Source organism: Condylura cristata, unplaced genomic scaffold (assembly GCF_000260355.1).
Source record: "Condylura cristata isolate star-nosed mole 26May11 unplaced genomic scaffold, ConCri1.0 scaffold00014, whole genome shotgun sequence".
NCBI lineage: Eukaryota > Metazoa > Chordata > Mammalia > Eulipotyphla > Talpidae > Condylura > Condylura cristata.
This window is the reverse complement of record NW_004567115.1, coordinates 45,125,769-45,152,266: the sequence shown is the minus strand read 5'-3', so window position 1 is coordinate 45,152,266 and position 26,498 is coordinate 45,125,769. Positions and strand designations below refer to the sequence as shown.

Sequence of the window (26,498 nt, the reverse complement as noted above, 5' to 3'; positions counted from 1 at the left end):
TAATGTATAAAATGTTGTGTTCTAGAAATAGGAAATTTGCAGTCATATTAATTAGAGGATCCATTTCGTAGAAACGCTCAATCTCTACTGTCAAGAATTCTTCCAAGTTGCAATTTCACTTCTATCAGTGTTGACTTTGTAATGTCAGATGAGTTAGTTCACAGTGTCCGCTTCTCTAACATGAAGATAATATAGTTTATCTGTCTTAGACATTTGTAGTAAGAAACAAATGAATTGAGTGGCACATTAGGTATTTAAAATAGTACTTAACAAATAGTATAGCACACTAGATGCGTTATCTATTATGTTGTTACAGGTAATATTTCAAAGACACTTCATACTTGAAAAGTCTGAAGTAGTAGCCCTTTCTATTTTTTTTAACTTCAAATAAGGGTAGTGATAGACACCCTATTGTAGGAAAACTGTTCAAAAATGCCTCGATTTTAACAGGCTAATTGGCAGAGGTTATAGTCATCTTTTCAAATATTATTACCTTACTAGGCCAGGCCCTCTTAAGAGAACATAAAAAAGACACATATCCTGTTTATGTGTCTTGTCTCAGAAGGAGAACTTTGTGTCCTCTCTTACACAAGAAGATACTCATTTCCAAAACAGTAGAATGTGATTCATTGTGTCTTGATTTCATTTTCTTTTGAAGTGGTCAGGACATATCTTTAATTTATATGTAATGTTTTAATAAAGAAATTCAATATCGCACCCACCACGTTTTCATGTTTTTTTTTATTTTCATCCATATGCTGTGAAAGAAGCAATTGTATTGTGCCTTCAACAAAAAGAAAGTCAATCAATAGAGGTTTCTTTTTTTTAGAATATGATTTATGACAGAATTTCTACCAAGTGTTTTTCTTTGCCAAAGTTCCTTTCAATTGCCTTTTTTTCTTCTTAAGAATTATGTAATGTCTCTCATTTTATGCCAGAAAAATAGGCTGGATGTGAATTTGACATCACATGCTTGTGGGAACCTGGAAAAGATTCTGAGATTCTATTTACTTCCACACAAAAGGTCACAGACTTCATTCTCTAAGCCAACATTTGAAACTGGCTGGACAGAGAGGCTTGGCTGTTTGGGAAATCAGTGTGTGCACGTTCAAAATGTGCATACACATCTAACAAACCCTTCCACAAGAGAGGACATTGTGTTCCCTGAATGTGCAATGGACATTTTTAAGACAGAACTTTGTAAATAGCCACTATCACACTTAACCTAATTTAACTGTCACTTAATCTGACTGAACTCGTTAAAAAAGGTGGTTTTGATGAACTCTATCAGTTATTTTAGTGTGTTGGGGTTCTGACTTGAATAAATTATCAAGTGAGCCTCCTGAGACTCTAAAATTCAGTAACTTCACATGGACAGCCATTTAGATTTCTCAAGTTATGTCTGTCATCTACATAGAAATGCTATTTGAGGGCCCATGAGGAAGCAATTTTATTTGACTGAACTCAGATTTGTTTGATGCTTGGTCTCTTCTTCTCAGGAATAGGAACTCCAAACCTTGGAAGTCCAGAAACTACTTTGGTAATATACTTTACCAATTAAAAAAAAAAATCAAGAGTGATGAGTTATCTGAAATGTCAACATAAACATACTTTTGGAAATAAAGACAAAAGAGAAGAAAGGTTGACATGCACCATCCGGGTCATCCCACTGAGTGAAGTCCATCAGAAGTGTACTTGGCCATCATGGAATCATCAATATATCATAGATTCTGAAGGGCTATTTTTTATTATTTCTAACATACTTTAATGTATTATATTTATTGAGTCCACAAAGGCTTACCACCTTGTGTAGGGTTTGGCACGCCCTCTTCAGATGAATGTCCCACTCCATGCCCCATCACAAAGCTCCCACAATCCTCCATCACCATCCACTGGACCCTGCCTACTTTGGTTTCCCTCTCCCCAGCTCTCCCCTCTGGCAGCCTCAATTCTGCAGTCAGATTTCTAGGGTTCACTTTGCTTTTGATTTTCCATTCCTTTTCTTTGTTTCTCTCTGTCTGTGTGAGTGAAATCATCCAGTGTCTTTTTCTACCTGACTCACTTCACTTAGCATGAGCCTTCCAGCTCCATCCAAGATGTCATCGTTTCTACTAGCAGAGTAGTATTCTATTCTGTGTGTGTTTCTTGACCTTGACAAGCTCTGGCAGTGCCCTAGCTCCACACACTCTAATTATGAGACTTTCAGTTCTTCCAGATCCAGTCGTCCCTCTGCTGAATAGCCCTGGCTGTTCACTGACTGTATCTCCAATGATGAGGCAGAGGTCCAAGATTCCCAGCCCAGGATCTCTTCCTCACCTTGCCTTTCCACATCCAGAAGCACCCATTGTCCAGATAGTTCACTCTCTTGCCTTCTGTTGTTCATTTAATTTTTAGGGAGGATGCCTTTTGAAATTTGGCATTAATTACATAGAATCCATTTTTTTTAAATATTTATTTACTTATGCTATAGAACTGGGGTACAGGCCAGAGGTGTGGTGGGTGAGAGGATTTGCCAGCGATAGAGTGGAGAGCACAACAGGCCGATGTACTGAAATCCACTGCTGAGGGGAACAGTGGGTTGGTCAGTAGAGGTCTGCCATGCCATGTGGGTCAGCTCTCTGGCAGGAGATTGCAGTGGCTTCAGAGAGCTTCATAATGTGGTGCTTTAACCTACTGTGCCTGCAAGGAGAGCCCTAGAATCCATTTTTTAAAAAGATTTTATTTATGTATGCAGAACTGGGGTACAGGTCAGAGGTGCAGGGACAGTGAGAGGATTCACCAGAGACAGAGTGGGGAGCAGAACAGGCAGACTGACGAAGTACACCGCTAAGGGGAGCAGTGGACAGGTCAGGAGAGGTCTGCTGCACCATGTGGGTCGCCTCCAGGGCCGGGGATTAAACTCACACTGAAGTGGCTGTGGTTAGCTTGTAGTGCTGCATCCTAACCCACTGTGCCACCAGGGAGGGCCAGAATCTATTCTTAATTTTGCAAACGTGGCTTCTGGAAGTGGAGACTTCTTTTTCAGAACAATGCTTACATATGTAAGTTGGATATTTAAACATATAGACTTTTCTCTTCCTCTCCCATTAGATATAAGGGTACAGCTATTCAAGACTCTAGCAAATGTTACTTAGCTGTTAACCTTTGTCAAAACAACATATTTTCCAATTGTATCCTCAACAGTAGAATATTAGTATGATATCAATTTCTTCTAAGGATAACTACTTTGAACATTTTTCAGATTGACATTAACACTTTCCTGTCCAATGGACCTCAAGAATTTTCCAATGGATGTACAAACATGTATAATGCAGCTGGAAAGCTGTAAGTACAACTTTTCTCAATACTTTAAAAAGCATGTAGTAGATATCAACATTAATGAATTATATAGATTATATAAATGTTTTAATCATTTTGGTAAGATATAAATTAATAAGACTTTCGTTTCTCCAGACATTGAAAGTGAATAATGTTTATCAACATATGACTGCTCTATTGTGACAGAGAAATACATTGAGAACCTAAATATAATAGTTTGTTTATAATAATCATCATAATCTTGAGAAACAGTTATTTTCTCTATACAAATCCTCAAAGATAAAAGCATGATAATTAGGAAAGAATAAGTTTTAGTTGAATACATTCCACAGACCAAGTATTCTGCATGTTTCTTTCTTACAACAAAGACATTGTTCGAGACCCAGGTGCAAGTGGTGACTTGGAGTGAAAGTCTCCTCCTTCCTGGTGTGGTAGTAGCAAACTCTCTCCAAGGCTGTGCTAACCTGAGCCATTTTGCGGGCCCTCAGCTGATATTTATTTAGCATTTACTCTGCTACATATGGTATAGATCTTACCAGAGAAAGGAAATTCCTCACATCTTATCAGAGATTTACCCAAACTTGCAGGCATTCCTTTCACTTTCTCCCTGCAAAGTGGGCCCACGTGCACCACTAATTGTTTCACACATAAAACTTCAGGTCCCTCTGGTGCTCTGAAATATCTATATGGTCACCACCAAATTAATCGGTCTGTAGTGTTTAAGACCGTGCACAAAGTAAGCGTGATGCCATGTTTTTCTTGTGGTGATGAAATATAGATGAAAGGAAAAGGTCTGGGGCTTTGATCATAGTTTTATTCTTGTAAGTTTTATGTTTCATTTTATTTTTATATGTCTTTAAATATTCAATTAAACTCGTGCATTGATAAAGGGAATTGCCAAGAGTATCAATTAAACATTAAAGAATGTTGTAGTTAAAGGGATAAAGTAAGTTATGTTTTCAGTAAGTAGATTTTACTGCTAACAGTATAACTTGATAGTGTTTTTAAAGTATATTTTATAATGATTCTCTAAGCATATAGGAAATTAATGAAACAAGCAGTTAATCTTCTTTTGAAGGCAACTAAATTCATTATGAAATAATAGAAAATATATATTTTTATGAAAGAACATTCATTATATTAGTAATGTATTCACATTAAGAATAAGTATGTGTAATACACTGTTTGCTGAAAAATGCCTAATATATAAACTCTTAATAAGTTTCTATAATGTTGAGAGGAACATCAAATGAACCATCTTCAAACTACCACAAAATAGTAAAATGAAGGTTGTTTGCACTAAAATAAATAAACAAAACATAAAAATGGTGCAGACTCATTTGAACATATTTTACTATACCCTGAATATTTTGTATATATATATTTTTGCCTGATGCTTTGTGCTTTATGTTTATATTTTTGTAACTTAATTTATATAGAATATGGAAAGCTTCATTTTCTTTTTCTAATGTCAAAAAGATTATCACATGCCAGAAGAGAATGTCAGTGTGCTACGTAATTGATTTCTAGCAATCTTGGCTTCATTATAGTTAACGTATTAGGAGAGCTGCTCTTTGAAACTATATTTTGTTTATTTACTTTACAATTTTTTTGAAGTACTACTGCATGATAAGATTATTTTCATATGCACATATTTGAAAGTCAACATGTGTGTATACTACATAAAGTTCACCATTAAATGTCCAGGATAAGAAAAGCTAATGTTTTGAGATAACTGTCTTCTTGAGGAAAATCTCAAGGACACAGACCAAGCCTCAGAGACAAGCTTTGCAGTGTGGTGAATTGTCACTAGATGGCGAACTCACATCATCGGGGAAGATGGTCTTGCCTCTATGGTTTCTCTTTTAGGTACGAAAAAATGGAAATACCTTTCTCTGACTTAAAAAAATAAAACTTGTTAAGTAAATACGTTTAGTTTATAAGTATTTTTCAAATTCTAAGTGCACACAGAAGAGTGTACTAGAATCTATGGGAAAAAAAATTGAATAATATGCTTTTCATTAAGGTTTTGTATTTAGCAATGTGGATGGAAAGAGCAACAAGCAGGGGAGATCTTTCAGCCAGACCAGGAAGTCTCTTAGAAGACAGACTGAGTCTGCCTCTTAATCGAAAAATTTGATACATGAGAAAATGTGAAAAAAAAAATCGTGTGAAATATTGTAAGACATTTGTTAACTCCAATGGCAAAGCTGGGCGTTACACAATAGCTGATGTAGAGCTGTTCGGATTTAGGAGAAGAAAATGACTTGGGCTAGAAGCCTACCTGGTGGCACAAGAATTAAGTCCCAACACTATGAAGCTATGGTCAGCCACTGAGGCATGAGGTGGATCCCGGGCCAAGGAAATAACCCACAGGGCGCAGCACACCTCTCCTGTCTCCCTCTGCTCCCCTCAGTAGTGGATTTCAGTGGATCCACCTGTTCTGTTCCCCTCTCTGTCTCTGGTGTCACTCACCCTGTCCCCAACACACACACTTCTGTCCTATATTCCAGTTCCCCTATGTAAAAATAAATAAAATTTTTAATTTAAAAAAAATTAGGCCAAATGAACCAAGGTTGTTGAAAGTTGCTATCATAGGCCAGTTAAAAGGAATAAAAGTAGGGCCAAGATACCACAAGCATGCATAGATAGATAGACAGACAGACAGACAGACAGACAGACAGACAGACAGACAGACAGACAGACAGACAGACAGACAGACAGACAGACAGACAGACAGACAGACAGATAGATAGATAGATGAATGAAATGCCTATGTTTAAAAGTTGCTGGAAGGAATTCTCCTTCACCCTATCTAGTACTGGGAAATGTGCTTTTGTTAATAGATACTCGAAAAAGGAGCCACCTTTATTGGTGATAAACACAAACCTGATAGCAAAACTGCATTGTAAATGACTGGTTTAAAAAACGAGTTAGAAAAGGGGCCCATGAGTGCAACCTTTATTCCAGAATGCTGGTTATTTAAGGAAGATGATTGCGACCGCGGTGTTTGGGGTAGCTGCTCTCTGCACTTACTTTTCTAGAACCAGGAAAACTTACTGGGGCTATTTTGCAAACACCAGTGGGAACATGTAACAGAGCTTCTGTTGTTACTGCCTTTCCCTGGACATTTCCAAATCCAGCAAACACTCAACAAAGGAAAACAGAACCTCTGGCCTCCTTCCTCCTGGTTTGCTAAGTCCTTTATCAAAAACAAGTTGATTGCCTCAGGAGTCCTCTTCATAATTCACAGCCATTAAATATGGCCCGCCTTCTTATTAGAAATTAATTGAGGGCCCTCCCTGGTGGCGCACCGGGTTAAAGCACAGCACTGAGAAACTAAAGCCACTTCAGCATGAGTTCGATTCCCGCCTGCCCCAGAGGTGACCACATGGCGCGGCAGACCTCTCCTGACCCGCCCGCTGCTCCCCTCAGCAGTGTACTTTGTCGATCTGCCTGTTCTGCTCCCCACTCTGTCTCTGGTGAAGCCTCTCACCACCCCTATACCTCTGGCCTGTCCCCCAGCTCTGAATGCATAAATAAACAAATCTTTAAAAAAAAAAAGAAATTAATTGAGCTCACAATAGAGATGCTGTTTCTTAAACACGAGGTGCTAAGTAGAAATTGTCAGTCACAGTTGCTGCGGAAGCAGGTCATACAGTAACATTAATAAGCCTTTTAGTGTAATTCTGTGGGTGCTTCCGCTGCCTGCAGCCTCCTCCTCTACCAGCTCACAGGTTAAATTTAACTCCAGTAAGGTGAGTTTCACCTTTAACTCTTTTCACTTTAATATATAGAATCTTCCTATTAATACACTTGAATATACTCCCAGCTTTCATCTCTCAAGTTTTTCAGTTCTTCATCTTCTTTGCATTCTTCAGCATACTTCTGGCAATCATTTTTTTTAAGAGTTATTTATTTATCCATACAGGGTACTGGGGTACAGGCCAGAGATGCGGAGGGTAAGAGGATTCACCAGAGACAGAGCGGGGTACAGAACAGGCAGATCGACGAAGTACACTGCTGAGGGGAGCAGCGGGCCGGCCAGGAAAGGTCTGCCGCGCCCTGTGGTCACCTCCCGGGGATCGAACTCATGCGGAAGTGGCTTAAGCTTCTCTGTGCTGTGCTTTAACCCGCTGAGCCAACAGGGAGGGCCCAGCGATCAATTCTTAATGAGCTTTTCTAAATCACTTCCCATCCCTATATCCCTTAATAATATGCATCACTATTTGAAATAATCTTTTTATTTCTCTGTTCATGTTTTTGGTTGTGTCCTCTTGCCAAGGCCTGATACACTGTAGCTCCATGAAAATAGGGAAATTGTCTTGTTACAAGACAGAAATCTGGTAAAAATAATAGTGCTTTCTTTCTGTCTTAATAACAGTAAATAATGTATGCATCATTTACATAAGGCAGCTAATGTGGGCCATTGTGATCATATTTAACTCAGGAAACTTAAAAGGAACAAGCTAGCTGCTGACGTAACTTACCTCCTCACAGGGAAGTCTGAGTAGTGACAGAGGCCTACCTCGTGGTATGGGGGTTGAATTTTCAGCACTGTGAAGCTGTGGGTAGCCACTGCAGCATGAGTTCGATCTCCTGCCAGGAAGCTGACTGACCCACATGGCACAGCATACCTCTCCTGTCTCTCCGCTGCTCCCCTTGGCAGTGTATTTCAGTGGATCAACCTGTTCTGCCCCCCACTCTGCTCTGGTGAATCCTCTCATCCCCTGTATCTCTGGCCTATCCCCCAGTTAGTGTATGCATAATTAAATAAAAATAAATCTTTTATAAAAAATGGTTTATTCTGGGCCCTCCCTGGTGGCGCAGCGGGTTAAAGCACTGCACTAAGAAGCTAAAGCCACTTCCGCATGAGTTCGACCCCCACCTGCCCTGGAGGTGACCACATAGCGCGGCAGACCTCTCCTGACCCGCCCACTGCCCCCTCAGCAGTGTACATCATCGATCTGCCTATTCTGCTCCCCGCTCTGTTTCTGGTGAATCCTCTCACCTTCCGCATCTCTGGCCTGTACCCCAGTTCTGTATGAATAAATAAATAAATCTTTAAAAAAAATTGTTTATTCTGTCTCTAGAGGGTGCTTTCTCAATGCCTGGAGTTCCTTCCTTAGAACACCCCAGGCCTCAAGTCCATTCAGTCCTGGCTTTTCCCTCCTCACACAGGCTCCACACGATCTCAAGTCAAGTCCCTTTCTGACTTGACTTGAGATGCCTCCTGGGAACTTTAAAGCACTGTCTGTCCCTCTCATGGGGTGATTTCATGAGGCTGTAAGCAATGGAACAAAATTATCAGTGAGATTGTCATTTCAACACAGCAATTAGGAATCACAAACTTTATTGCCACTGTTATCCAAAGAAAAAAGAGGGCTCGTCAAAGTTGTGGCTTATAATTTAAGTGTCATGTCTTCAGAGAGAAATATAACCAAAGTGGAACAGCGTTTGCAGGTTGGCTATGCCAGAGAGATGGCGTGAAAATGGAATGACCAGGAAGATGATTTGGCAGTGGTTAGACAATTTACTGAAGCCACATGTCACAACTTGGTTTTTGATAACATTATTCAAAGCAAAGCACAAATTAGAAGTAAATTTTTTTTAGTTCAAAACTTTTTTTGACATAGTAGTTATTCCTTGTCAATAAAATTTACTTGAGTAATATTTCTCCTGGCAATAGTCAGCTATTGTGAGCCACGGGTGAACATTTTCTTCCCTTTGTTTTATTAAATTCCAGCTGCTCATTAAGAACATTCTAACATTCTGGGTCAAACCCAGGAAATCAATCTCTCTCTTTCTCTCTCCACAAACCCCCACACACATTTGAGAATACGTGATCAAACATATTTGATTGCAGCTCACTATTTTTTTATAAGATTTATTTGTTTATGCTTACAGAACTGGGGTACAGGCCAGAGGCATTGGGGGGCACAATGAGAGAATTCACCAAAGACAGAGTGGGGAACAGGACAGATAGATCAACTGAAATACACTGCTGAGAGGAGCAGCAGGCAGGTCAGGAGAGGTCTGCCGCGCCATATGGGTCAGCTCCTTGGCCAGGGATAGAACTTGTGCTGCAGTGGCTGCCGAGAGCTTCATAGTGCTGCGCTTTAACCGGCTGCACCACCAGGGAGGGCCCGATTCCAGCTAAGTTTTAAATTGAATATAAAACCTCTAATTCATTTCTAAGTCTCAAAAATCAGTTGCATCTTAAATATATTCTCAGTTGACATCTGTCCTTTGAATAAATATTTATTTCCTATATTACTCATAGTTTCAAGTATTAAACACTAACCTCATTTTTTATTTTTTTGCTATGATCTTTTAAGCTATTTTTTAAACTAACAAATAGTTTTTCAGCTTAAAAGTGATGACAGTGTATTTAAGGTCTTCAAAAATTCCTTGTTTATACTAGAACATTTCAATAAAAGAAACGAGAAAATGTGTGTTAGCCTCAATTCCTGCTCTTCCCTGTGAGTGTTCCCTGGTGACTAATCACTTGTTCTTTTACTGTGTGCACAAAGGATATGTGCACCCTGCATGGCTCAAAATATGAAAAATGCATATTGCAATAATTAATTTCAAGAAGACGGCATCTCCAAAGATTTCTTAATTTAGTAAGAACATAGTTTTTACCCAGTAATGACTTTCACCAATTTTTTTATTCCTATCTGTCACAGAGAAATGAAAGTTTCAGCATTCAATTTTTTTAATGAATTTAAGAGACTTCACAAAAGAAATTGCAATGACATCACATATTTCATCTTAACAAAAGTAATTCCAAGAGCTTTATTTTGATTACAAAATAAATTAAACTCCTTTAAAATTAGTTTAACCAATTTTCTCTTTGAAGCAAGAAATAATGCAGAAACAAGATCCAACATCTCTCAATCACTTGCAAATTCCCTGTTATGTGCCTTTCCAAGAAAACTTAAACTAAAAAAAAGTGAAATATAGTCAGAAAAACTATGATTTTGATCTCAACAAACATGTTTCAGAGCCATATGTAATTATTCTCCCCGCAAATGTACTTGTCAAATAACATCTTTACACAGTGTTTTTATTTATTTTTTAAAGATTTATGGTTACAAAATGTTTCAAAAAGAAAACTTTTGAGACAGATTTTATGTGTTTTTAACATGTTTGTATCTTTTGTGTGGACAGTCCCCATTGAACGTTAAATACAAAGCTCTGCTCAAGTTGCTCATCACTATCAACTGTCCAGTTTTCAATAAATAAAATTGAACTTTTCTTTCTTTTCACCCATTGCTCTTAGAAGGGTGTATTATAAAATAAAAACATGGCCAAAGAATAAAGTAAATGCTTATAGATTTCAAAATGTTCAAATTACTTTCTAAGTACTCCATATTTGCACTGATCAGCTTTCACTTCCAAATCCGTTATACTTTTCCACAAAACTTGGACACTGGCATTTTGCTGAAGTCCTAGCTTTGTGAAGCTAGCCGCCAGAAGGGGAGCAGCTTTGAAAAAATAGATGACTGGATTTAAAAAATGATGTCCATATATACAATGGAATATTACTCAGCAATCAAAAAGATAAACTCATGCCTTTTGCAACAACATGGATGGAGTTGTAAGGGATCATGCAGGGTGAAGTAAGCCAGAAAGAAGAAGAAAAATACCAGATGGTTGCATTCATAGCAGGAGCATAAGAGATCGGGGAAGAAAAATAAGCAAGTGTAATAAAGAAAAAATGAAAATCAATGAACTATATACCAGAGATATTTTACCGGGTTGGAGTGAAGAATGGCGTGGGAGAGGTACACAGGATTATGGCAATGACACATGGGTGAATTGGTGGTGGGAAGTCCACAGGGATTACAGCTGCCATGGGAAAAGGCACAAAACGAAGAATGATGTAAAAAGAAGTAAGGGAGTGAAGGGGAGAGGGGAGAGAGAGGAAGGACACCTCTTCTAGGGTCTTTTGAGTCTTTTTTTTAATGCATATAGAGTTGGGGTACAGGTCAGAGGTGCAGGGGCAGTGAGAGGATTCACCAGAGACAGAGTGGGTGGGGAGCAGAACAGGCCGACTAAGGAAGTACATGGCTGAGGGGAGCAGCGGGTGGGTCAGGAGAGGTCTGCCACGCCATATGGGTCACCTCTGGGGCTGGGGTCGAACTCATGCCGAAGTGGGTTTAGCTTCTTAGTGTTGTGCTTTAACCCCCTGCGCCACCAGGGAGGGCCCTATTTTGAGTCTTTCAATGTCTTGGTTTGCTCCTGTGTCTTTCATTTTAGTATTGAATAACATTCCATTGTCTATAATAAACAGCTTTATATATATATCTGTTGGACAATGTCTTGTTTGCATCCAAATTTCAGCAATGATGTATAAAGCTGCTACAAATATCTATGAACAGGGTTTTGTAGGGACATAAATTTTCCAATCATTTATGTAAACTCCAAGGGTGGGGTTGTTGGTTTGGGTGGTAAGGGTATGTAGGTTTTGTAAGAAGTTGCCAAACTATGTTCCCAAGGAGCTGGACCACTTTTGCAGTGTTATCAGCAATAAATATGCGACTTTATTTCCCCACATTCTCCTGAGTATTTCCTGGGGTCAGTGTTCTGAATTTTGGCCATCCTAATAGATAGGGAATATCTCATTTTGGCTTGCAATTCCCTGGTGACAGAGAAGAATTTTTTTTCAAGTGATTGTAAAGTTATCTCTCAACATTTTACAGACAAGCCTTCTCCCATTTCATACATTAAATTGAGTTTAAACAGTTATTTTCTTAAATAATGCACACAAATACACACATCTTCCTCCTCCCTACTTCTTTTTTTCTAAATCAAACATTCCAGCACCTGTTATATGCCTCATACTCTCTAGACTACTAGATAGTATGCCAGTGACTGAAACAGAATCACCTCTGCTTTTATGAAGTTTAAATTCTAGGGGTCCAGGTAGAAAACAAAACAAAAACCTGATGTCTATCAATGTCAGTAAAGGTGATTTCTAAGCAAAACTTAGGCAAGAGAAAGAGCTTATGTCCACTGATTAGAGGAAAGGCATTTCATAAGCTGGTCAGAGGGACTCAGATAGACAGGAGATGTGAGCAAAGACTGAGGTATGATGGAGGCAGTGGGTTAGACTTGGAACTGAAAATACCTTTAACTTTTTCCATTAAATAATTATTAATCCTTTCCAATTTTGGCGAAACGATCCATTGAAATGCTACCTCTAACTTCTCCTTCTGATCAACCATTGCAAAATGTCCTTGATTCTTGATGAAGCAGTAACAATTATACTTCTATTTAAATTTGAACCCTTTGTTAATGACCTTCCAATTGTCTGTGTCAAAATGGAAAGTGCGGATAAGCACTCAGGTGCACATTGAAATGTGGTGATTCTTGTAAGAGAAAGTCCAGGCAAGACTGATTTGCAAGTTAAACCAGCATTGCAAAAGAATGAATGTATTTACTGCTTTCTCAAAAATGCAACTAACCCTTTTTCAACTTAATTTATTTTATCATGGAAAGAACACTGGCACGAATCTAACCTCTTGACAAATCTTTAAGTGCACAGCACAGTATTGGCAAATACAGGTGCAGTGTTCCACAGCATTCTCTACTGCTTATTGCATCTTGCTTGACCAAAACTTTATGCTTGTTGATTAGTAATTCCCGTTTTCCTTTTCGCCCAACCTCTGGCAACCACCATTCTGTACTTTGAATTTGGCTGTTTTCTATACCTCATGCAAGTAAAAACATGTTTGTTTGCCTTTCCACAACTGGCTTATTTCACTTAACATAATAGCCTTAAGGTTCATCCATGTTGCTGCAAAAATTTAAAATAGAAGTACCATATAATTCAGGAATACCAGTTCTAGCTATGTATCCAAAAGAATCGAGATCAAAGTCTTAAAGAGATATTAGAGTACCTAGTTTCACTGAAGTACTATTAGCAAAAGTCAGGAGGTAGAAAGAAACCAAATGTCATTAACACATGGCTGGTAAAGAAACTATGTAGACATACAATGGAGAATTCTTTAGCCTTTCAAAAGAAGAAAACTGTATAATAACTCTTTGGTCTGAAGATAGTAGCGTCTTAACGATTAGTTACATTGTGAAGTTGAAAATAAGCGGTTCAGGTTCTGATATTCAAATCCATTTGCAAGTCTGTCTTGTACTTTGAGTGGATCTTTTACCTATAGGTGTTTTTCAGTATCATGTGTTTGGTCATTTGGAAAATAAGGAATCACTCAACTATTCCAAATATCAACACATGTTCATTCTCATTAAAAGGTCATATTTATTAATTTCATCATCAAGCTCATCCAAAAAAACCTGTAAATGTTAAGTAAATTATGTGTCCAAAATGCTAATATTAATTTGAAAGCTCAGAATCTTTCTTAGACAACAATACTCAATAATCTAGGTTTACTCATGTCATTTTCATGACAGTAAATGACTACAGATCTAGTCATAATAACCACGGTATATCAGTCATTTTTTTTAAGAAAACAAATGCTGCTTTAACTTGCAAATCAGTCTCACCCAGGCTTTGTCTTGAAAGAAATATCACATTTCAGTGAGCACCTGAGTGCTTTCTCCAAACTTCCCATTCTGATATGGACGATTAGAAGGACATTTATAAAGGGTCCAAATTTAAATAAAATTATAATCATTACCTCTTCATCAAGGATCAAGGACATTCTCAAATAAAAGTAGCATCATTTTTACTGCAAGATATGGCAGCCAAGGATTCCTGCTCCACCCTCAGCTCAGAGCGCTCCTTTCAACTGTGCTCAGTACTAGAAATCTTGCCGTCATATTTTCGCCATCTGGGCAAATGTCAACACAGTGCAAAAGGCAAACACTGTCTCGTTAAAAAAATGTGCAAGCCGCTGGGACTCTGTGAGCCCCAGGAAAGATTTCTGCACAGTTCACCCCCTGCTCAAAAGGTTTCAGTTGTTTATCACTGTCCACAGAGAGCTTAAAACAAAACAAAACAAAACAAAGCTTGGAATCTAAAGTTTACACAATCTTACATTAATTTATCTTTTCATCCCATGTGTGCCTTCAGCAACCTGGCTCTAGACCAGCGAAGTCATTGCTCTTCCTGTTATAAACCTTGGGAGTTTGCAGTTTCTTTCAATTTACCGTGCTATTTCCTTTGCTTGGTTCCTCATTTCTCATTTGTCAGCTCTGCCTTGTGTCAATGTCCAGCTCAAACAAGCCTCATGGGCAGCTCCCTTTCTGCATAAAGTAACACTTTGTACCTTTCCTGGCCACTTCTTTTCTACCTAGTATTAACGCTTCACCCCCTGAGTCTAGCAGTTAGCCCTCAGTAAATACTTGTTGGCTGTATTTTCGTTTTCTGTTTTGTTTATGCGTATGACTGGGGCAAAGGCCAGAGGTAAGAGAGGAGTGAGAGGATTCACCAGAAACAGAGTGAGGAGCGTAGCAGGTGGATGAACTGAAGCACACTGCTGAGGGGAGCAGGGAGACTGGAGAGGTCTGCTGGGCCTTGTGAGTCGGCTCCCTGGTGGGAGAATGGACTCAGGCCTCAGTGGTGATAGCGCTAAGACTTAACCCCTAGGCCACCAGGGAGGCCCCCAGTAAATCCAGAGTATTTGGTGACAAGTAGACATTCATTACATGTTGACTGCAGCTGCCATGAGATTGTTGACTGAAGTGAGGGTTAATGTCTTTGTTCCCTCAATAAAGTATTCCTTGTGAAACTTATTATGAAATTATTCATCTGACAATTTGATCTCATCGGCCAGTCTTCTCTACTTAACATTCCCAGACTTGTGTAAAGTTCTGCCAAACTAAAGCATTAAGATGCTGAAACTCTTTGAACTTTGTAGAAAGAGTATCGATTTTTCTAAACCTATGTCTGAAGGCTTGTTGAGGCAAAATTGCCATTGTTGTTTTCCTTGAACACTCGTAAGTTACTCAGAGTGAAAGAAGTACCTCCACTAAATATTCCCTCTCACTGTTTTCCTCTGACTTCAAAATTAAAAATTTCTATGGACTATAATGAAGTCACATAATTTGATTATGAAATGTCCATATTTCCATCAATTAGTGTGGATGCTTATTTAACCAAAGAATAAACTAAAAAAATTGGGCTTCCCTGGTGGTGCAGAGGTTAGTCTCATTATTACTGAACTTGCAACACAAGTTCGATTCCCAGGCAGGGCACAAAAGACCTCTCCTGTCTTACCTTCTGCTCCCCTCAGCAGTGTATTTCAGTAGATCTGCCGGTATATCCTCTCACCCCAACCCTCCATTTCTGACCAACACCCCAGTTCTTGTATGCACAAATAAATAAAAATAAATCTTTAATAAAGAAAAACTAGAAAAACCCTTATACAAAAAAAAAAAAAAACTATATATGCTGCCTATAAACTACATTGGAGACTAAAGTTGTCTTTGAAGGAGTATCAGAAAACCAGTTTCTTTGCATGAAAGCCCCTAAGAAAAAAATTGAATGTGAAAACAAAATGAGTTTTCGTTCTATTTCTCCATTATTGATCTCAATTTGGATAAATGAGTTTAGCAATCTCCTAAACAGTGACAATTTTCATTTTTCTATCAAAAGTATACTGAATAATTTGAGCGACGGTGAATTGTTGAATGAATCCAGTAACTGTCCACCCAAGAAGAGTGCATGTGCATGTTCTTGAAGGTCTTTACATAGTGTGGTATATTTTTCATCAGCCTATTCTATTTTCTCACATTAATTGATCTATATTCAATATAATTAAACTTTGCTGGGCTCTCAACTGGATTTGTGCAAGCATAGCTCCATCAATAGTTAAAAAACAAAACAAACAAACAAACAAAACCACTGTGGTCTTCCAGGGTATGTGAACTTCCAAGTGCTTTTGTTTATTATTTTATTTCCTTGAATGTTCTTTTATATTATAAATATTTTTATTATGCTTTGCCTAGTTGGGTACACCATGAATGACCTCATTTTTGAATGGCAAGATGAAGCACCTGTTCAAGTGGCAGAGGGACTCACTTTGCCTCAGTTTCTGTTGAAAGAAGAGAAAGATTTAAGATACTGCACTAAACATTACAACACAGGTAGGGGTGACTGTTCTTCATCACACTTCTGACAGTTTTATGATCTCCAGGTGTTTAGACGTGGTTTTATGATATTCAGGTGTTTCTTATGGTGCTAGGTTAATTCTTTTAACTATTTATAGCTCAGAGTTTTTCATGGAGAGCAGAAAATAAATGCAATTGAAACTTACAAATACTCTGACTCATTGCATATTCTAGAATTTGTTCGTATAGGGTCAAATAAATACTTGATGCTCAATTATATTTAATTTTTTAATTTTTTTTTATTTTTTGCAAAAGGTCCATCACTATATAGAAGTGAGATTTCCAAAAAAAGTCTCTTTTATTTCTAAGCAATAAAATATGTCTTAACCCTTCTAAAATGTACTTTTTAAAAAATATATATACTTTTTAAACATTACTTGCTAGCAAAGTATACTGAAGAGCCTTTTTATTACCTTAACACTTCATTTGCCTCAGCTTTTCTTTTGGTCACAGTTTCAGTGCATGTCAAGGTAGTGCTGTTTAAGCACCTGCTACTCATGCTCACATAGTTGCCCATTGCTTTGGAAGCAAGATACCAGATATCGTTCTTCACATCAAGGGTCGGTGGGCTTAGGTGACAGCTGACCATTCATGAGGAGTGTTCACTTCTTGCAGCTGTTGTGAGCTACCCCTATCCCCCCCACTAACGGCATTAGCTATTCCTACAAACCCTGCTACTGCCCGCAGTTGAGGCATCATGGCGCTGTGATTGATGCCTGTTCTCCCATCAACACCAGCTGCTGCTCTTAGCATTCCCCGACAGTCACTATGATTCCTCTTGGCCGCAACACTTTCCAGAACTATGCTTTGAACGTTCACTGCACAAGGTCACTTATCTCTTTTATCTCCTTAGTCAGTTCCCAATACCTGGTGAAAGTCATTGGCATTTCTTAGGTGAGTGGTGAGCCTGACTCCTAATTTAAGATGGAGTTCCAGGTGGACATCTCCACCCAGAGACAACGGGCCGGTGGGTCAACACCTTGTTCAAGGCTGTTTTGGCACTTGCAATAGTAAGCGACTTTTCTAGAAGGGCCAAGGAGGCTCTGATAATGGGTTAGGTGGTGGATCAGTTTCCTCAAGCTTCTGTCATGAAGTACCGGCTTGCTGCAACCTCGTCTCCCACTTACCTCCTGGCTCTGTAATCTGTCCACAGTGACTTCCCTTTACGTATGCACCAATTTTGTTCATCTCCAGGGCCTTTGTGCTTGCTCTTTCTTCCGTACATAAGCTTCTTCCCCAAATTATCCTAAAGTTAATGCTACAGCATTCTTCAAATACCTTCTCTCAAATACCAGTTGTTCAACATCTCTTGGTTATAAGCATAAATGAAGCCCTCAGATCTCACCCCTCTTTCACTGTCTGAAATTCTATCTTTAATTTATTTGTTTACTTACTGATATGTAGATTCTCTTCCCCTCTTATTTCATAAAGTCAAGGATTGGATCTACTCTCTTGGTTTCTGTATTTCTAGAATCTATTGAAATGTATAAGTGCGCAATACATATTTATTGAGTGCAATAAAAAATAAAAAATGGAAATGTTGTTGTCAAAGTGCCAGAAATAGTCAATGAGTAAGTCAGGTCTTTCTAGAACGTGTAGATACATTTATCTTCACATCCTGTCTACCTCAAAGGGAATTGGTGAAGTCAAGTGAAATAATAGATCTTTGAGTGCTTTGCCAAAGCTGAGGTATAGCCAAATGTAAAGCATAATGCTACCTACTATGTCCTGAAATAGTATACTTCATATTAAGCTGCTTCTAGATACTAGCAGAAAACTATTTTGGGGAGCCAGTTTGCACATATTGGCTTTTCTTTTTATCATAGTACAAAAGTTAAGGAACAAAATTATGAAAATAAAACTGTGATATTAGATGCCTTAGCGAACACCTGTTTTTACTAACCACTGCATTTATTTTCTAATCGCTTAGGAAAGTTCACATGTATAGAAGTGCGATTCCATCTTGAGCGACAAATGGGATACTATCTCATCCAGATGTACATCCCCAGTCTCCTGATTGTTATTCTGTCCTGGGTTTCATTCTGGATCAATATGGATGCTGCTCCGGCCAGGGTAGCTTTGGGAATAACCACTGTGCTTACCATGACCACACAGAGTTCAGGCTCGCGAGCTTCCTTACCAAAGGCAAGTGTACCAAGCCTTTCTACACATAGATTTGCACAAGTGTTTGCATGAATGCATGTCCTTAAAATATATATCATATTTAAGGTGTAATTATCAATTTTTGTTAGACCCTCTTCTGTAGCATATTATTCATTACCAAACTTCAAAGGAGTGTGTAACTACAGCAGGAAAAATGTGAAAACACAGAAATGGATGAAGAAAAATTCTACAAAGCAATATCCTCTCTTCACAGTTGAAATATCAGTAAAACTTATATGCCATAGACCTTTTTATCTATAAGTTTTTGAGGCTTTATGAATGACAAACATTTATATAAATTGAATTTATATAGTTCACTATTATTAACAGTATTCTACTACTTTGATGGATGCTTCAAAATTTACTAAATTACTTTACTACAAGCACTAACAGTAACTGTATTTATATACTAAAGATACTCAGTATACATAATGTACACTTAATATTAAATATAATATAGATGATGCATACACATATACACACATATATTTTGTGTTTATTTTCTCCTTATAAATTTTGAGGTCTGGAGTTACTGCACTGAGCACATTGAATGCATTGCCAGATTACCCTCCAGAAAAACTGATGGCAATTATGCTCCCACACATACCATGTGAACAGGTCCACTCACTGTTCCCTGCACCAGCTGCTAATGTATTATTTGTGTGTGTATGTGTTTTTTCTTCAAGCTTTCGGATAAACAAACATAAGTCAATAAAAAAAGGAGAGCTTATTTAACAACAGTATTAAAGTCTGAGCTACCAGAATTAAAATCAAATTCCTCTGTGAGGTTTGTAGAAGACTCAATATTTCTTTCCATAAAATATGCTGAAATGAAACATAGGAAGTTCTTTTCATCCCTTTAGCAGAAAAGTGATAGAAAATTATTTTCTTTGCCTAAATGACTTTGGGAAAAAGTATAGCTAGTTCTAAATTAAGAATTGAGTTGCGCTGTCTGTCTTCCAACAAGCTTCACTATTATTTCCATTGCAGTGTACTTCACTATAATAAAATTGTGTTTGCTCTTCTTATGCATATTTAGGCCACACCATGTATATTATAAACTCATTGTTATGGTTCTCTTAACTTTTACTAGAATTCATTTATTAGGCTAAAACAGCTAAATAAATAAAATGGATGGCAGGGTATTTCATCAGTAAAATGTCACTTAATATAGATAGAATTTGATATTTAAATAGGCTAAGTTTTCATGGCGGTTTGAAAACAAGATCTATTTTTATTAATGTTCAGTTGTACTTCAAAATGCTCCATATTAACTAGTGTTTTATAACATATTGCCCTAGTGAAAATTATAAATCTACTTATAGGATTAAGCTAATAAGCCTCAATGTTTATTTATATGTATATCACAACTCCAGGGCATTAAGTAATAGCTGAAGTTCCATAGTCAATTTGTAAAGGATATTGCCAATGCACTCATTAATTTTCTTCATGAACTGAACAGAAATGAAATCTCACTCATTTTGGGAGTTGTCAGTCAGGTCAGAAAATGCTCTATTTCAGGAAATTAAAGCTTCTCTGAAACACAGCCTGTGACATTTGGATCAAGAGATTAATACAGAGGTAGGGGAATAGGAGGTTTGAGTGGAGAAAGCAAAAATAAAATGTAGCAGTAAAATAAAAGAAAAAAACAGAATAGAGAAACAAGTATTTTCTATTTTTAAATAAAAAGGAAAAGAAGGTTTGAGTTTGGGATGGCTTCATTCTTTTTTCTCAAGAAATAGGAAAGAATGCTTTTTCAAGATATTGATTTCAACTTGATCTCACAAAAATAATAAATTTCAACCAATACTCCAACTATACATATAAATGTGAATTAACTCTATCCATATCTCAGATCATAGAGAGACTGTGATCACTGGAGATGTGATAAGAGATTTAATTCTGACACCCTCCCATACACAAATGTTTATCAAGGTCACTTCTGAAGAAGTGGGTGACACTATCATCTCAGGTTTTGCTGCTAGTAAGAAGTAAGAGGCTGAGTGTATTCAGGTATACACATTCTGAATGGACATGAGCATGCAGGAAGGTAGACACTGAAGACCCAGCACAGAGCACAAGAATTGACCAGTTGGATGAAATCATTCAAATGAATAGAAAAATCTCTTTAAAATGCAATTGTTACTCTATTTGAAAGGTTAGAAAAGCAAGAAGCAATGAAATGACCCACACTTGCACTGAGAAGCAGATGTTTTAAAACAATACCTTCAGATTTGCTATTCTGAACCTTCAGATGCCCGGAAGTCTTCCATTGTAAGATTCACTATTCTCCTATTGACAACATCTAGAAAAAAAAAATTATCTATAACTGTAATTTGGAAACCATGGGTTCTCGAAAGAATCAACTTTCAGGAATGCTGGGAAGATCTTGGAATACAGCAGTATTTTATATACCTTCCACTTTCTTCTCTGCTTTCAATTAATTCCTGGTAGAGTCCTGTGCTCATTCCTTTTATTCAGTCTGAGAGGGATCAGGAAAGGTCTGGTGCTTGTTTTCTGTTATTATCTGCAGGCCTACAAAACATGTCACCATGGGACGTTCCTGGTGGTGCAAGAGCTTAAGTCTCAGCACTGTGGAGCTATCAGCAGCCACTGCAGCATGAGTTCGAACCCTGGCCAGGGAGCTGACCCAGATGGTGCAGTAGACCTCTCCTGTCATGCCTGCTTCTCTGCTCGGCAGTATATTTCAGTAAATCCACCTGTTCTGCTCTTCAGTCTGTCTCTACTGGATCCTCTAAAGTTCCCCACCCCTGCACCTCTGGCCTACACCCCAACTTTGTATGCATAAATAAAATAAATCTTTAAAAATAAAAGTCACCATGGAAACCAAAGGTCTGTAGTGAAGGACTCTGGTTGCTTGGTGAGTGAAGTGACAGACATCTGAAGGGTTTGAACTGTCACCCCCATATCACAAACAGTGATGTTCACCAGTGTTATCTTAAAAAAAGAAAAAAAAGAAAAAAGAAAGGTTTTATCACACTAGAGACTTTTGAACATAGCATATTAGATGTATGCGTGCACAAGCACATACACAAACTTGGTGGGGTGAGAAAGCTCAAGACTTCAAGTTCATCTAAATCCTAGTTCTAAGCAAAGCTTAAGAGTCCTGGAGATATAAAAACTATGCCAATGCAATTAGATTACAATTTTCTGCACAACAAAATTTGCCCGAACCTCAATGGCTTATCACATTTATTCTTCCTCACGGCCCTTCTGGGTTTCTCTCAGCTGGGCTAGTCAGAGCACCCCATAGTATCTAGGCTGTGGGGTGAGGTCTACTCCAGAGGCCTCTCCCTTCTCCCTCAGAGTGCAGGCGCTGGCAGCAGCCCTCTCCCTGGAAGAGAGCAGAGTCAGGAAGGCCGCAGAAGCACCCAGCATCTTGCTCACTAACAGCCTCAGCCCTTCCGACCACATTCCCAAAGTCAGACCACCTGGGCTCACAGTCAATCAACAGTCCAGGGGGACTGCAGGAACTTCTGGAGAGGAGAAAGGATGGTCAGCACTGAATCTCATCTACCTCGAAGTCAGTGATTTCTTAAAATATGCTTTCTCCTTTTTAGACTAAATTCTGCCATAGTAGTAAATATTTAAGAAAACAAGGGGAAAAGAAGGGATGGAGGGAAGGAGAGAAGGAAGATTCTGTTCCATTCTATGTGGATGTCACCTCCTAAACTCTACCCTGGGGCTATTTCATTTAGCACCACTAAACTTTTAAAAAAGTGAGAGAGAAACACTTGAAATTTCAAAGGTAGCTATCAGTTTAGTATTTCACAGATGTTAAGGATCCCTTAGCCTATGAGAATTGCAAACTCTTCCTATCCTGAACAATTTCCTCACTTTTCCTTCCCGTTTGTCTGTGAAATCCATTTGGAGAAGCTTTTTGAGAGGACAGACTAGCTTTCTCCAAGTCTAAATCAGTAATCAGCACATAATACTATGTCTGTTTGCCTGTTGAGTAAATATAAAGCTTAAAGACAATAGGAACTTAGGACTTGTGTCTCAGTACTTAAGTCTTACCTTGAAAAGGAAGATTATATACAGAACATATGAACAATAAGATGTACAGCTTCTCAAAAAAACAGGAAGATTATGTCATTTTATTTCTGTCTGTATACAAAATATATAAACTCAGGTTAGCTGAATCTTTATACACATTGAAACATTTCTTCCCATGAGAATCACCAACTTAAAGAACAAGAATTTTAATACTGCATATGTCTTTACATAATAAAAACATTGCTCTTAGAAAACATCACAAAGACAGTTTTCAAATTAAAGTCTTATCCTTCATAAAAGATACCAGTGACCGGTGATTCCTCTCACCACCCCTGCACTTCTGGCCTGTACCCCAGTTCTGTATGCATAGATAAATAAATCTTTAAAAAAATAAAAAGATACCAGTGACCAAAATGATTGCAAATATTAGAAAATATAAATTGAGCTGCTTTATTTGGGCAATACTATGATTGTGCTGGCACATAAAAGTTTATATCTGAGATGATACTGAAGAGATGAGGTGGGAGTGAAGGAATTGTATTCATTATGTTGTTCGGATCTAATTGTCATCTTTTTAAAAAATACCCTTCAGTTTTCAGGGCTAGTGTGTTGTGGATGTCAACAGCAATGTAAATGAGGTGAGAGTCTGCATAGGAGTCAGATTTTCCTATTAGTATATTGATTAACAACAATGTCAGTAGTATTTTGATCCTCCTGATTTAAATACAATACTCTAATATCTATTCAAAATGCAGGGAACAAAAATTACTTCAGCTGAGTTCATACCAGTAGGACACAAGTGAGTTCATTTTTAATTTATTAGTGGGACAAAATATTTAATAAGTAAATTTAACTTCATAATGCATTATTTGCTATGAGCAATGTATTTTTTAATTTCATTGGGCTTATCAATGATTTGATTTCATATTACATTCACTTAAGGAAATGAAAAAAGAAAAGGGCACAGAAATGAGTCATGTATTCATATTCTTTTGATTAAAGATAGGTGCATATGAGTATCAACCAATTGTATGAGTCAGCAGAGAATTCCTAAACATCACTGGGGTGTCTACCTTTGATCTTGGAGATCTCATTACTAGACTAACTAGATGTTAGAATGCTGAAAATGAAGTTATCTACATACTCTCCTTAGTTGACAGAGACAGAACCTCTAGCTAAATTTTTAATTCTGACAGCATAATTGAGAAAAATTGGAGCCAAACTAAAATATTTTTAAATGACTCAGTACAGTGGCTTTAACATCAAAATAAATGTTAAAATAGAAAATATAAAGCAAATTAAACTTTGAGACAGTATTACCTAGATAATGTCTTATCATTCATGTACCACATACATTTCCTTTCTGGAATGAGAACTTGATTTCTCTGACAGAGAACAATTCATGTAAAAATTCCCCTTCACCCTTCACCTGTAGAAGAAAGAATTTGGTCCTAAAATCAGTGATTCAAAGCACCTGACAGGTTTCATCTGTCTTTGAGTCCTCTTTGAAGTCAGAAATGAAGGCCTTAGATCTCAGATTAAAAAGGAATACGAAGGTACATGGTTACAATAAAGATGATGTTATGGAATACAAAACCTCCAGTATAGAAATGTAGGGGGAAGAGAAGTCACCAAGGTAACTCCAGCTTAACTGAGTAGGTCAGAATGATTTGTTAAGAAGTGCCAGTAACTAACAACACCTAAGGAGGGATTTCCTGGGACATCAAGATTTTACAGTCTCATTGAAGTATTAAACTTGAATCATGAACTATGGAAGAAATAACTCTAAAACTCCCCTCCTGGAAGCAGAAACTGGAGACAACAGGTGACCTTTCAACATCTCTGGGCCTGGTCACTTCCACTGCTCTTATCTGATGACTGGAGGCTCTGGTCAAGGTCACCATTTTGGAAACAATGCAACCTTTTGTATAATCCTGTTGCATTTCATCTCTTAAACTAAAAGCCTTCACATGAAAGATGTTGTGTTCCATGGATTATTCCTTGACTAAAGATTATGAGGATTGAATGAAGTAGACAACACTCTTCCTGATATAGTTTTATAACAGGAGTCTAAGGTGAGAAAGTGAGAGACTCAATGAACAGCTGGTCTGTGTTCATCGAAGATACAGAAGGTCACAAATGCAAGGAAAGACTGAACAAGTGTTGCACACTGAAGAGTAAAGAGATGTAGCAACAACATAAAATTTTGGATTAAATCTTGGGATAGAAAAAACAAAGTGTTTTTGCTAAAAAGAGCATGATTGGAACAACTGGTGAAATGGGAATGTTATTTTGGGCTTAGATGGTAGGATTTTATCTATGGTAACTTTCTGATTGTGTTAAGTGTTGCTAGGATTTGTTTTAGAAAATGCACATAAATGTTTAGGGGAACAGGCCATCATGTATGCAAATTGTATGCAAATATTGCAGAAAAAAATATATAGCTCTAGATGTAGATGAAAATGATAGATGAGAGAGAAATGTTACTAAACTAGGGAACTTCGGCATTCTCTTAACCATTCTTGCAACAGGTAAAAATGACTTCAAAATATGAAAACATTTATAATAAAGAAATATTTCAGTGCTGCTCACACATTCAAATACTATGCTATACTGCCCTGGAGGTATGAAAAAAATATTTTAGGCAAAACATACATCTTACCATATGACCAACATACAAAACTTGCAAAGTTAATTTCAAAAATTTCTGATTTTTTTAAAGTGTCATTCCCTTCTTTTTTAGTTGATAGATGAATGGTAGAATTGAGATCAGACATCCAAAAATTTTGTTCTCAGTCAATATAACAATACATGTCAATTTGCTGATTCTTATCTTCTGTCTCATTTAGGTCTCATATGTCAAAGCTATTGACATTTGGATGGCAGTATGCCTCCTTTTTGTGTTTTCAGCCCTTCTGGAATATGCAGCTGTAAATTTTGTATCAAGACAACACAAAGAGCTTCTGAGATTTCGAAGAAAGAGAAAGAATAAAGTAAGCAATTTAGTCCATTGGGTTCCCGGGGACATTACTTGTCTATGCAGAGTCAGTGTTACCCAGGGAAGAAATGAGGACTGGCCATCAGTGGGCTGTCGCTTTGGTTCTGTCCATTTGAAAACTAAGTTATCCAAAATAGCTTCAGTGAGAAAGTGGTGACATCGTCCTATATTTTAGACAACTTGTCTGAACATGAAAGTTTTATAAACCTCTTTCTAATATAGTTTGTTGCTTCACCTAACAAAATAGAGACTTTCTTTCTTGCATCTTAAAGTGTTTCTGATCATTTTACTTTACATAAATCATCACATGGAACTTTTAAAGATGGAAGTTTTAAAGTTGTTTCTTTTTTGAACTAATTGTTTTCATGCTCTCTCTCAAATAGTACCTATTTGTTAATAATGTGATGCTTGGATAAAACGTGGCTTCTTTTTATGCATATTTTCATGTTTTCAAAACATGTCTTCTGAATCCTTGTGGGAAATGCAGTAAGATTTTTTGGCCTTGCTATCAAGGCCTTGCTATCAAGGCCAAAAAAGAAATGAAATGAAACCTCAAATAAATTTTATTTTACTTAGAATATCACAAAGAGACCACAGGAGGTTGTAGGCGTGGTCTCCTTTTTGGATCTAGAAGTACAGTAGGGTCCTTCTTCTAGTCATTTACAAGACCCTTCCTCTTTACATGTGTCTCATTTAATCAAGCTCTTTCCTCTTCTATAAGGGGGTTTATATTGACCATCATAACTAGTGGTTTACGGTTTTAAATGTAAATGAGCTAACTGATATTTGCAAAGCTATGAACTCAAGTGTTCAGGAAATATCAAAGTGTATAGAAGACAAATTGTGCCCAGGATCCAATACTGGGATACTTCTATTAAAACATACTCAAGTATTAAAAATAATAGTCTGG

At 37.6% G+C, this 26,498-nt stretch overlaps 1 protein-coding gene across 2 annotated transcripts in view; it reads left to right on the top strand.

The window, feature by feature from the left end:
* GLRA3 (glycine receptor, alpha 3) overlaps positions 1-26,498 on the top strand; it is a 113,859-nt gene that overhangs the window by 74,110 nt on the left and 13,251 nt on the right. For both annotated transcript variants that reach the window (XM_004682407.1, XM_004682406.1), the window contains exons 5-8: positions 3,242-3,324; positions 16,249-16,386; positions 18,341-18,555; positions 25,440-25,583. In XM_004682407.1, the coding sequence (XP_004682464.1) occupies positions 3,242-3,324; positions 16,249-16,386; positions 18,341-18,555; positions 25,440-25,583 (580 nt within the window). The remainder of the gene's footprint in view (positions 1-3,241; positions 3,325-16,248; positions 16,387-18,340; positions 18,556-25,439; positions 25,584-26,498) is intronic.